This window comes from Eurosta solidaginis, chromosome 4 (assembly GCF_040869045.1).
Source record: "Eurosta solidaginis isolate ZX-2024a chromosome 4, ASM4086904v1, whole genome shotgun sequence".
Taxonomy (NCBI): Eukaryota; Metazoa; Arthropoda; class Insecta; order Diptera; family Tephritidae; genus Eurosta; species Eurosta solidaginis.
This window is the reverse complement of record NC_090322.1, coordinates 44092321-44106637: the sequence shown is the minus strand read 5'-3', so window position 1 is coordinate 44106637 and position 14317 is coordinate 44092321. Positions and strand designations below refer to the sequence as shown.

Sequence of the window (14317 nt, the reverse complement as noted above, 5' to 3'; positions counted from 1 at the left end):
ACTACGCAACTGATAGCTTGCTTAAATCAAACTGACTGTCGTGCCTCAACTGTTGCTGCTTTTTATACTGTTTGGTTTCCTCGTTGACATATTTCTAGGCGCTTCAATTTCTAGAATTTACTAGTTAGTTTTCAGCTATAAATTTCTCAGCTATAACTACAGATGTACGATTTTATAGCTTCTCTCATAGCCCATGCGCGTGTATATGTGAGTTATACTTGCAAAAATGATTGCATACTTTTGCGATTATCTCAGATATATGCATGTATTTGTGCGTTACTCTCCGCTGATCGTATGGAAATATGTGTAGACATAATGATTGGTTCGTTTATGTAGATACAAGAGACTGCCTGATTTATTGTTGTTGTGGCTTCATTTACTTAGCATCAGACTAGTGATGTGAGTATCTTTTGGTGTCATTAATATTCGCCACAATATTAAAAAGCGTTGATGCATTTGCATTTAAATTTTTATTGAAATCTGGATCACTATCCATTTGAATGCAGGTTAATTTTTTTTTTGAGCAAGGACCTTGAAAAAACACAGTCGGTTAAACATCGGGGATTATAGTGACTGTATTTATGAGTTTTTTGATTGGAATTCGCAATTCTATTTGAGCAATTCTATTAAATTAAGTGCATTTTCAATTTGAATGTGTCAATTTTAAACTATTGCGGATTTTACCTTTCGCATCTTGTGGGGAACTGACGCCGCTTCATAGAAAACAGAGAGATAAAAGAAATATCAAAGTTACTTTACTGCTACTATTTTTCATTTATTTCAAGAAATGTGCATGAATTTGATGATGTGGATACCGCGCTTCATAGTGAAAAACTATGATTTCTTGATTTTTAGCAATTGGCGTAGTGAATTACGTGTAACATAAACGGTTTTCAAGTATGAGGGAGAGTTGTCTCATTGTTAAAAATTAAAAAAAAAATAAAAATGTTTTCTCTTTATTTCTCTAGTTCACTTATTCACACTACATTGAGCATAAGTGGATCACTTTATTTTGTTATTGTATTTATTTAATTTAAATTAATTATTGCATATTAAGTAAAGTTATTAAATATTATATGTGTTTTTTAATTTAATTAAAAATTAAAAACTAACTTAAAATTAAAGTACTTCTTTCTAAAGCAAATTATATATTTTATAAGTTTTTTTTTCACGTAAAATTGTAATGGAATTCAATTTGAAATTATTAATAAATTTAAGGCTTAGTGATCGAAAACGACAAACTCGAAGAGGTTAATAAATATTAAAAAAAAATTTAAGCAAAATTAGTTTTAAAAAATATAAATTTAAAAGCAAATGAGCAATAAACATAGACATACAATGGGTCATACATAAATCGTAAGTTTGACATTGACATGAGCAGACAGCAAGCAAAAACGTTATATATACGAAAATTGGTAAGTTGATTTAACACTGAGGCGAGATTTGTTGAAAGTTTTTTTTTTTTTTTCAACAAAAAACTGAATACAAGAACAACAAGAAATGCAGAACAAAAATTTTGGTGGAAATAATGTATTTGTTTTATATGTTTGTGAGAACGTATACGAATTGAAACAGAAATATTCAAAAACGATTAAATATGTATGTATAATAATTAAGTATAAAATTTGTCTGTAAGTATATGAAAATTTTTTTAATGATTGTATCCTAAATAAGGGTGTATTTCTTTTTTAAATATAATGTCCGAAATGTCTGTAATGTTTTTGTTTTTGTTAGTTTATTTTGACGAGAACCTTTCATTAAAAATTACGCGTTGAAATTTTGATTTTTTCAGTATATTTTATTGAGTGTATTAATGTTGCATGATTTCATTTTAAAATGTTTTTTTATTATATTAAGTCGAACTAAAAAACTTCAGCATTTAAAAGGTGATGAATTAGTCATGGAGCACAGTAAGCTATATGTAGGGCGAATATTAGCAATTCCGACACATCACTATGCGGCTAGGAAATAAATGCTGTACCACTAAAACAGCAATCTAAGCAGATGAGACAACAAACAGCTATGCACACAAGTACACAGCAGCTAAGAGCGTAGAAGACATAGACATTACACACACATGTAAACAGAACGAAGAGCGCATATGACATTAGGTAAACTATATCAGTGGTCGCCAAAATTGAAACTCTGGCTATGTTGGTAAGAGTAAAATGTGTGTAGTGCTAATAGTATAGTCGTTGATAAACGAGCAATGAGGGGAGACCCACGTACGAATTTTTGTTAACACTCCAAAAACAATTCGCAAATATGCTATAAAAATAGTATTTTATCACTTGAATATATCAAAAAATTTAAACAAAATATATTGCTAACATTAAGCAAACATCCTGCTATGTTTTTCAAAATGCAGAAATGAACAACAGCTTTTTTCGATGTTTCTACTCTGCTTATTCAGCGACTACTACACGAAACATAATATAAATATGCGTGAAGTGAGCGTGCATAATTATTTCACTAGCTGACGACCTATGAACTACACACATATGCAAAGAAGGCAGAAGCGAATATGGGGTGCAGAAAGATGAGAGAAGTAAATAGCAAGTAATCGAGAAGGCTGCTTGCACGAAGTCTAGATCCTGAAAGAAATAGACGAACATGGTAACAACTGAGAGTAAGCGCAATCTAAGGAGTAGTCATTCAGTTTGATTTTAAAACGTTGTAAGTGTAAATAAAGAACCTTCCGGAAATTGTTGCCTTTGCTGCACTTAGAAACAAATGTATCAAGATGCGTAGACTGATGCGTTATCAGTTAAGCTAACCGAATACAGATAAAAGACAATTCTAAAGAAGAATAGCGTCTAGTATTGTATGTTAATCTTATTCATTTGATTCTGACTCTTGAAGATAAAAATAATATCAATGAAACTATCTCTTCAGCTGTGGAGGCTGTAAAAAAAATCAGCGCAGTCATGCTCTGCGCATATTATAGGCATAGTCGTTAAGCGAAGGGATAAGCAAAATGCTTATTTAGAAGAAGTAAACGTGATGTCGTACTGCGAAAAACTTCGCATGCTGGCTAATAATCCCCGAAAATTCTACCAGAAGGTTTCAAGACAGTACAAATTCATGTAGGAACGATAATAGAGATCTGGTTACCAACGTACAGGGCGTGCTAAAGTTATGGAGACAACACTTCTCATTACCCGATAGTGAGGGAGATGATATACCCGATATACTAATCAATGCATGACGATGGGATATATATAGAGCCACGCGATGACCAAAGTAAAAATGACCAAATTCTGGTTAAGAAATAATAAAGTATCTAGGGTCAGACCTTATTAGTGCTTAGTGGTAAATCTATTAGCGACCACATTTTCACGCTACCCTAAATCCTCTAGAAAAACTCCGTTTCTATGAAAATGGAAATGTGAAGATTGTTTGATGTTTTTAATCACACTTAGCTGTACATGGTGAGGCTTATCGGAATCAATCAAAAGGTAACTAAGTTCGGCGGGAAAATGAGGACCAAAACTTAATACAAATTTGTAAGTACCTTATTTGCTGTTAAATTACTTGAAAATATGTATGTCTGGGCGGCCACCGTGGTGTGATGGTAGCGTGCTCCGCCTACCAAACCGTATGACCTGGGTTCGCACCCCGGGCAAAGCAACATCAAAATTTTACAAATAAGGTTTTTCAATTAGAAGACAATTTTTCTAAGCGGGGTCGCCCCTCGGCAGTGTTTGGCAAGCGCTCCGAGTGTATTTCTGCCATGAAAAGCTCATGGTGAAAACTCATCTGTCTTGCAGATGCCGTTCGGAGTCGGCATAAAACATGTAGGTCCCGTCCGGCCAATTTGTAGGGAAAATCAATAGGAGCACGACGCAAATTGGAAGAGAAGCTCGGCCTTAGATCTCTTCGGAGGTTATCGCGCCTTACATTTATTTTTTTTTTTTTTATGTATGTCTGGATAGGGTTTTGACCGATATTAAAGCAAAAATGTATGCTTTCGTCCAACCAAATTTGCTACAATTGCTTGATTTGTATACAGTGTGATACAAAATTGCATTTAAGCACTTCGCTTAAGACGCACAATATGTCATGACATTTTTTGAGTAACATACAACTTTTTCGAGAAGTCGGGACTTATGACTCTCATGTCAGCCCCTTGCCACCCATCACATCTCCAGCGACTGCGAGCGTATTTTTCATCGTAGAAAGATCAGATATTGTTGTTTTTGTAGCAGTGTTTTGCCCCATCCAATAGGTGCGACCGATCACAAATTGCCATCAATATCCTCTAACGGGAGTCCAAGGAAATTTGCTGTTTCAACAGGGGTGAACCATAATGAGAGGGGTGTTAGAGTCGTCGGTTCCACAATACAGTTGAAGAGATGGTTGGTGTCATGTGGTGACAGGTTATATGTTTTGTATTTCAGGGTTGATTCTGGATAGGTAAGAGTTTAACCTGTTACAGTATCCAGATCGAAGTTGAGCTAGAGTGACTCGCGTATATCTAGGGAGTGTGCGTTCCTCTTCTGCAAGTTTAGGGTAGTGTTCTTTTAGTACAGGATTAACCGGGCAATTCCTGGCATAGAGGTCCGACGCCTGTTTGTGGAGTTCACTGAGGACCTGCTGTGTTTTTTTGATTCATACGACTGTGTTATCAGGTGCCGTATTTCCTCATAATGCTTACGGAGTTTACTCATTAAGCCCCTAGGCGGTGTTGGCTCATCAATTAGATGCCTGTTGGGATGCCCAGGTTTCTGGATATTAACAGGAACTGTTTGGTTAGCATTTCATTTCTCTCCCTAATGGGGAGTATTCTCGCCTCATTCATGGTGTTCTGGGGACATAGGAATACAACTCGTGGCGGTTCTGAGGGCAGATATTGTATGTTGGAATGGTATTGACTTCCACGTTATTTCTGAAGCTAAATATATTCGGGATGACCATAAAAAATTACATTCTTAGAAAAACATCGGTTTTTCTCTAAAATTTTGTATGCCTATTTATTATGCTCGCATTAATCACAGGAATACGTGGGCGAATAATTGAAATGCAGTTTTGGATCACCCTATATACTGTGTATGTATGTATTTATAGCTATGTTTATATTTGTACAACTGTATCTATAATAAGGTTAGACACGTCTAAATAAACATTTCAAAACTAAATCATGCATTGTTAGATACAAAAATCAATTTTGCATTATCAAATACACTGTCCAAAAATACTAAATAAACTTTAAGGCATCTTATCGAATAGCATTGTACAATATTGCATTTTTTTATGTAATCGTGCCTTATTATTTGTTTTATTAGCTGAGTTCCAATGAACACTAATCCAGATCCTGATTAATATTTAATATATAAGTGCAACAACAACGTTGTAGCCCTGTTAATTTCGTTTTTTGTGGTCGGTGTTTCTAACCCTTTTAACTTGGTAGCACTGACAGAAATATGCACTAGGGTGTCCGAAATTTAACAACTTTTTTCCACTCCATACGCCATAAGTTTTTATTTTAAGTCTGACAACAAACTATTAAGGCCCCAAAATAATTACATTATATTCATTTTAAACCATGCTAGAAGGACGATACATTTTCCATGCCAATGTATATGAAATTGGCAATTTTCTGTGAATTTTTTAACTCATAGCAAAGATTTAAAATTTAGGCATACGATTCCGGGGAAAAAAATTATGTGTACATATGAGTTGAGTCCTGCCAACTCTCATAGAACTGATCCGTATCGTTCCATTAAATTTGATCGGGATCTAGAGTTGGATAGCTCATTGAAACGCCCTTAGATAGTGGTTTTCTTAAAATTTGGGTTTTCAGCTGAGTTTTTTCACAGTTATCATATCCACAATGCTATTCGAACCGATAGCTTACTAATAAATTCAACAGTCAAACTACGAAAAAAACTATGCTACTGATTGTTCTCCGTCCGACATTTTTTTTTGTTTAAATTTAAGTATACTGTTCCGAATTCGATTGCGATTACTTTAAAGAATTGTCAAATGTACTCTAAATTCGAATTCAATTTCGAGGAAACTTTAGTTTTGTGTTAGTTTACGATATTAAGCTAACATCGCTGCTACAACACTAATTGATGTTATGCTTATTGTTGTTGCGAAAGTAATGAAATTAGTCGTTGTTGCTGTTGTGATGACATTTGTTGCAATTCTCGTTCCGGCAGTTCTCGTTGAGGTCATGAATTTAATGTAGTGTTTGTGTAGCGAATTAGCCGCCGAATTATAACCGGCCGAATACAATAATGTCCCCAGATTATTATTAGCAGAATCGGACTCACCTCGTGTCGTTTTCATAATAATTGATGCCGGCGATGAGAAGCCGATTACGTTATGCGCACGCAACTCAATACGATAGTACGTATTGCCACTAAGGCGTGTCATTTCGTATGATGTAGTCTCGACAACATCCTGTGAAACGCATTGATTTTCCAGTTCATGCCAAGCGCCAGCCATTTTAACACCCTGTATGAAAAGCGAAAAAGATATTGCTTTTTAGTATGAATATACTTTAAACGTAAACAACAAATCACTTACTGGACAATATTTGATTTGGTAGAAGTCAATTGGTTCACCATTATCAGCAGGCACGCTCCATCTTAGTTCAAAGTGATCGGAATATGGTGATACTACAACGGGTTCCTCTTTGTCATTCTTCACAGGCGAATGCAAGGGTTTGGGTTCTTCAGGCGCCGAACGTCTGGGTGTTGATTGTTGCTGATTTACGCCCCACATACCCAAACCAACTTGATTGCGCGCTGCAAAGCGGAATTGATAAGCTGTTTGTGGTTTAAGGCCTTCAACAATGTACGGCGAGTCTGGCGACCAAGTACGATTTTGTGCTGTTGACCAATCCGGATTGATAGCCTCTTTATATTGCACGCTGTAAGCGGTAACAGGTAGTCCAAGTTCCGTTGGTGGTCCACGTATGTCGAATGTAATTGTTGTAGCTGTGAGTTGACGTGGTATCGCTGCAGCGACTAGATCAGGTACACGCGCCTCTTTCAATTGCATGTCATGCTCAGCTGAACCGTGCACATTTGTGGCAATGCATTTGTAAACGGAATAGTATTGACGCGACACCGGGTGTACAATGAGATCACTGCGTGGTCCCGTGCCAACAATGACTAAATTTTTATCATAAGCATCCTTGAGCGGGCGCCCATTCCAACGCCATTCGATGGTAGCATTTGGTATACCCAAAGCAAGACAGCTCAAGTTAGCTTTGCGTTCCTCCCAACTGAATATTGGTGGCAAATCTTTCATGTGCGTGAAGTCTGGTGGAAATTCAACGGTAATATGACCAGTCCTATAAGCCGTGTCACCTTTGTTGCGCGCCAAGCACTGATATAGTCCATCATCGTTGCGTGTAGCGCGTGTAATGCGTAAAGTGCCAGAACTTTCGCCTTTTTCATCGTCGAAATGTTGTTCTAAAGAAATACGTTCATCATCGGGCTGTAAGCCTGGTGCATATTCTTCATCGCTGCCCCAACGTCTGAATGTGACAGCAGGTGCAGGACGTCCCTTGGAACGGCAAGTAATGGCAATCTCTTTCTGACTCACGCCAGTCACATTGTAGAACTCATAGATTTGCGGACGCACAAGCACATTCAATTTTGATTTTTGATCCACCACGCCAGCATCGTTTTTGGCAATGCAAGTGTAGGTGCCGTAATCATCCTGTGTAACGGAGTTAATTGTGAGTAGACCAGTTTGTGGATTCACTTGGAAGCGGTCAGCAGTGGCGACATTTTGTTGTGTTGCATCTTTAATCCAGGAGATTTCTGGTACGGGTTTGCCTGTTGCTGTGCAATTAGCGGCAAATGGTTTACCTTCTACGGCTTCCAGTGTTGTAGGTAAATGTGTAATAACTGGGCGTATAAAGACCTCGACGCGTATGGTGCGCTCGAGTAATTCACCAGTTTCAATAACAGCTGCGCGGCAAGTGTAAATACCATCATCGGACTCTTGAACATTGCGAATGAGCAGGCCGTGTGTCTGCACTACATATTTATCACCGGTTCGGATCTGCAAAAAAAAGTAAGTTAATGTTAGAAAAATGTCGTTTTGCGGAGGAGGGGTTCTCTCCAGAAATGTACTCGCACGATTTGTCACCCAATATGAAAGGCTGACTAACTTTGACAGTTATACAACTTGCCAACTTTTCCGGATATATAGCAATTAAAAATTGCCAAATCTTGTTAAGACATTACTTTAACTACTACAATACGACTACTGGGAGGGACGGTCTCATCGGCAGTATGGCTTCCGGAGAGGACACTCCACAGTAGACGCCATTGTTGAAGTGATAAACGTAGTCAAGGAAACCCAGATAGCGCGCCACCGAGCAAGACCGATAGTCTAGATGTCAAGAAGGATTTTAACTCAACCAGGTTAGATGACAGGCTCGAGGAATTAGATCGCTATTTCAGGGTAACTCAATATCTGCTCGAAATCATGAGGGACTACCAGAGATATCAGCATCTAACGCACGATACGACTCACAGAATATTACTTACGAGAGTCTTTCTTGACCGGACATGTCAGAAAGTACATTCTCGTTGCACAAGCACACATATACATTTGCAAAAAAGGAATATGGCCATATGTGACAAAGTTCAATAAAGCTCTCACGCGCGTGTAATGCTTTGAGTAATTCAACTCTTAACGAAAACTTTTACTCCAAGCACGTTATTGGTATTTTCCTTAAGAGCTTTTTGACATCCCATTTAACATTATTTTATAGCTAACTAAACAAAAGCATCCATTATACGAAATAGTAAATCGAGATTTGGAAATTCTATTTTACTAGTGAAATCTGCATTTTCTTTAGATTTCCTTTGGTATCAAACTACTTAATAAGAAAGCACTTAACAATTTCGTTAAGTTTTGGTAAAAGCTTTCATAAAAGTGCATCGTAACAAGTTAAATTCCAATTTATGCAAACCGGAACTACGTATGCATATGTGTGCGAATGTAAGTGTTTATGTGTGTAATGTCGTATTATGCCATAAGCATGAGACAAAAACTTCCAAAGTCCCAACATTATTATTAAGAACAAGAAATTTAAGTTTCGGCAAGTTTTTTGTGTTTGCAACTTATGGCAGCCTTCATAACTGTGTACTTATACAGCGACAATTCATATGAGAGCCACTAACACGGACAGCTGTAAGACCACATGCATTACAATTTTTCCAGTTTTTTCTCTTTTTACCGCTTTTTGTGTTGCTCGGTTTGACCGAAACGATTGCAGATCCCACTTACAAACATTGTCTGCTACTTTTTGTGTGCTTCTATGTACTCTACACGACATACCAAGGTTTGACCGGCGTCGAGTTTTTAAAAGTAAATCATGAAGTTTTAATAACATCCTTATTCGCTACTTACCGGATCACCGTTGCGGAGCCAGTCAATGGTTGGATTGGGATCAGCCTTCACTTCACATTTGACAATGTAGTCTTCACCAAGTATGGGATATTGATTCTCAGGAGCATTTGTCCATGTTATGGCGACTAAATATGAGAAAAGAGAATGAAAATAAGAAAAATGGCATGAGAAATATGTATGTAAGAAAAGAAAATATAAAGCAAATTTGCGCATTGAGAAGGCTATGGGAAGAGGAAAGAGAAATAAGTTAGGGCCGAGGGAAGTTGGCTATTGTTCAAGTGAAGAAAATAAGTTAGCAATTTGAAAATAAGTTAGGTTAGACTGGACTTTAAATACTCAGCTGTTACTGGATGCGCGTTCATCATTTCTAATTGAAGAAGTGACTGGCGTGCCTTGTTGGACGGCCATAGCCGTTTAAACGGTTAAGCTCCAATAAAGTAAGTAACTGGTTAGGTGATTTTAGACGTTTAGTGATAAAAGGCGTGAATTGTGAGCATCAAGAGGGATTAAGTCTGCCTCCAACTACCTCACTTCTCAGTGGAGGCCTCCTCTTCCTCAGCTTCAAAATGACGGAGTCAATTGAAAAACTTTCTTGGTCGGAGCGTCTTCGTCCTTTCGCAAAACATCACCTTACCACCGAAATCTTTGCTAAAGATCATACAGCTTATCCATATACAACCTTATGGCTGCAAAGGCGTAAGTGCGCCGATTCTTTCTTGGCTGAGAGCAAGGACTTCGTCGTGTCCTCATAGGCGCGTAACTCCTGAAAAAGCTATCAGGATGAAGAAAAGAGACCGATTCACCACTTTTACTACCGGTGTCGAGATCTGTAGAAAAACGATCCAGATTCATGGGTTTTCGATAGCTTAAATGTTAGTTTCATAAACAAATTTTAGAAGATATGTACTTTAAGTGGTCAAGTCCTCTTACGATCGTGTGGTCCGTTAATAGATTTCATTCGTCATAGCCACATCGGTATTTGAGCTTCCATTCCATACTTTGCAGAGGAGATAGGATCTGGCCCTAGAGACTTGACGTATTATATTGCTTGCTTTCATGGATCAGAAAAAAATACTGGAAGTGGCATTGGAAATTTCGAGACCATCTTTCAAACAAAACGTTCCCAGTTGGGTTTATTGGGTGGAGTCGGATCGGTGCCTTTTTGTTGACGACAGCGTTAACATATATATCCACGATTCTTAGCTAAACGATAAGGTTGTAGGAAGGGAGTGGGAGCAATTCTATTCAATGGACCACTACATACATCTCTCTCAGACTAGCAGTGTTTTTTAGGCAGAATTACCAGCTATCATGGAAACTGCAGTTTGGAAAAGAAAATCGACTATCGGCAGTTAAATCTTTATTTTTAACGAAAACCAAGCAGTCGTAACATTTGTCTCTGATGTCTTCAATAGATGAACCGTATGAAGTAAAGGAGTCCCGGGACGCAGGTACATTGAGGGAAACTGTATTACTGGTGCATTTGCTAGGACGGCACTACCAAGCAGACTCTACCTGACACATGCAAGCTAATGCTAAATGAGTACAACTACCGTCGAGCCAACGAAAGATGGATAAAAACACAGGGTGTCGGATCAAAACTGGCAGGGATCTTAAAAGATATATTTACATCTATATCTTAAGTAGGGATACAATTTCCACACCTTTAAGAAGAGTACTAACTCGCCGCTAACTTATTGAAAGGCATGCAGAAAGGCTAGAAGTCGATACTGTAGGAGTTGCAAAGATAAGGAAGAGAAGAAAACGGTGTTTCACCTGCAAGTGCCCGACGCAAAAAGGCGTCAGACAGTGCTGTCTTTTTTGAATAATCTACGCCAGGGCGTGAAGTTCGGCATGAAATACTTGTTGGCCTTTATCAGGTCCTTAAAATGTTTCGAAGAGGTGGGGAATGATGTCTTTTCGTGTTATCACAACGGTCCACCTGACACTAGCCTATGCGCTCCCTTGCGACTGTCTCTTTAAACTAAGTGTTCTATTAAATACTAAGTAATCCTAAAACAGTCCATTGATGGTTCAATGTAGTCTTATTAAATCGTTTCTGAGATGGTCGGGCAAGTAACCGGAACGTACCGGATCTGTATCCGACAAAGTTCTATCAACATCGATAAGGATAAGGATGTATCTTTAACGCTGCAATAACAACAAAAGTACTCGTAGATGAAAAGCGTGGTTGAATAGAGGGATGAAGCGCTAAATGACTGAGCCGATGATCGATTGAAACATACATTGCAAGGCAGATGTAAGACCTGATAAGAGAAGTTCGCCTCATGCTCTTTTCGAGCACAACGGATTATAAAACCAACACAAACATATGAAGTCAGAAAGGATGAAGGAGGCTTAAAAAGCTTTGCGTCTTGACTGGATATTGGCGGCAGCTTTCTTATGGGCGGTGCTTGAAAAAGTCAAACAAGCGCTTAAGCTCTCTTGTTAGTTGTTAACACAAGCTGTAGATGGCAATGTCAAAGCTGTCAAATAGTTTTTTTTTTTTTTTAAATTGTTTGCAGCAAAAGCAAGTGTCATGGATTTAGTAAACAAACGAAAATGAAAGAAACCCCAAAAATAAATAAGAATGAAATAAGAAAAAAGATTTTTCACAATTTGTTATTGCTTATACGTATATTTTTCTACGACTCGAAATAGCACTTAGAACTACAAGTTGTAAAATTGTAATTTGACTGTTGTACGTTCAATTTGTGCAATTTTTACACGACATACATATGTACATACAAACGTACACGTACGCCACCCCTACGAATCCCTCAGTGGCAAAGTGAATTGTTTGATGAGTGTTCCCTTAGTTGGCCTGTCCGGCTAGCCGGCGGGAGTAATTAAAGTCACTTGCCATTTGTCGGTCGCTAGTTGTAGCTCCTTACTACGTTCCCACGCTCTGCCTCTACGCTTGCTGTTTACGATAACAAGCTAAAATGTTGAAATTATATTGCACTTTTTTTCTTCATACTTCTTTCCTGCCAGATATTTGCTCGTTGGTTTCTTTTGTATTCTGAGTAGTTGTCAACAGAAAGTGCAAACAACAAAATTTGTTGCTTTAGTTGGCATTTGTTTTTTTATTTTTGGTGTCCTTAATGGGCAGCTGGGCGTTCTTATGGTGCCTTTGCTTCAATAGAAATTGTATATGGCACCCATGTGTGTGTATATCTCCTCTGGCTCAAGACACAAGATGACACAAGACACAAGATGTCCAAGTCGACGACATTTTCCTATGCCAACATTCTGACTAGCCATTTGGCTTTGATATTTCTTGTGTTGCTTCTCGAAATCTTTTGTCATTTTCTCTATCTTATCAGCACATTACCGACACTTATACCCATACACATGGTGTGCATCTAAATTTGCTTGAAGGCGTGCAATATGAGTAAGCAGATTTGATTATGTACAAGTTTGCTCTAAGGCGGTTGGTTTTTTGTTAACAAATAATTACTTTATACGTGAGAAGCTTTGCTAAAGTACAGTTTCCAAAGTTCTTAATAGCCTTGAATGACTTCTTAAGTGGCAGTTAAGAAAATGTAATCCTTTATTAAAAATATTATTTTGACGGTACACATAAGCAATAAGTTTAAATTGAGATTTTAATGTTAGAGTTATAAAATTTGATGACTGTTGTTATTTTGGGTTTTTCTTAAGTCCTTATATTGGATGTTTTCACTTTAAGCTGTAGACAAATGGTGAGGTTAGGTTAATTTATAGAGGCTGCCCCACAGCAAGCCCATAAGTCACACTTGAGCCAGTTGGTCCATTGTGATACCACTGAATGAGCTAATACCTCCCCCCTTCTAAGATGTATATACAAAGTTGAACCAATTTTTCCGTTGAATATAGTGCAGATATCTTCAGAGGAAATGTTCAAAACTTTCTATCTCCTCTTTATCCCTACAGCTTCAATAGACGTTGTTGTTTTGTTGTTGTAGCGATAAGGTTGCTCCCCGAAGGCTTTGGGGAGTGTTGTCGATGTGATGGTCCTTTGCCGGATACAGATCCGGTACGCTCCGCTACCACATCACCATTAAGGTGCAATCCCGACCATCTCGGGAAAGTTTTATGTGGCCACATTAAATCTTCAGGCCATTCCCTCCCTCCCAACCCCAAGTTCCATGAGGAGCTTGGGGTCGCCAGAGCCTCGTCTGTTAGTGAAACAGGATTCGCCGCGGATAGGTGAGGTTGACAATTAGGTTTGGAGAAGCTATATATTGCGCTGGCAACCTGCGGGGTTGCGCTACACAGCCCCTTGAATCTGGTATTTTATTCGCCTCTTACGACAGGCATACCTACCGCGGGCATATTCTGATCCCCTAACAAGCTTGGATCTTCAATGGACGTCGTTCGTGCCGATTCCCATGAGTGCGTCGTACTCCTATCAGACAGTGTCCCGTTAATACACTAATCAGTGAACCTAAGAAAAAACGATTGAGATTGATAAGGAACCTAGTTCGGTCCTCATTTATGCGAGGCCAAGTTTGTCGAGACACCTCACAATTGGATTCCAGTGCTTATCTGACATTAACTTTCTCACTAAATACAGACATGAGTACCTGTTTGCACGTGGTAAAAAAGAGAGAGATGTGCCTTAATTGAATTAATTCGATCTGTTCGGTGGGTTTCATCGACAAAACAGCTTCCAGCTACACCGCTGTGGCCCGGAATCCACATCAGCATTGTGATATACCTAAAGGCTAATTCGTTTAGCGACTGTCTGTAATCTATTCCTACATTTGAAGAAGTGCTTCTGACCAGATTGCTTTGATTGCTTCTTGACTGCCCGAATGGATTGCAACTGATGTAAGATTCTTTATTAGAAGTCAACGAGCAGCGTTCCTTATGGATGTAAGTTCTGCCTGAAAGATGCTGCAATGGCTCGGTGGCCTAAAAATTAAGGAAAGGGAAAGTTCTTGTGAGT

General features: G+C 38.3%; 1 protein-coding gene across 5 annotated transcripts in view; it reads right to left on the bottom strand.

The window, feature by feature from the left end:
* Fas2 (fasciclin 2) overlaps positions 1-14317 on the bottom strand; it is a 517277-nt gene that overhangs the window by 27270 nt on the left and 475690 nt on the right. For all 5 annotated transcript variants that reach the window (XM_067781353.1, XM_067781355.1, XM_067781354.1 and 2 more), the window contains 3 exons: positions 9385-9509; positions 6535-8025; positions 6279-6462 (listed from right to left, as the gene is read on the bottom strand). In XM_067781353.1, the coding sequence (XP_067637454.1) occupies positions 6279-6462; positions 6535-8025; positions 9385-9509 (1800 nt within the window). The remainder of the gene's footprint in view (positions 1-6278; positions 6463-6534; positions 8026-9384; positions 9510-14317) is intronic.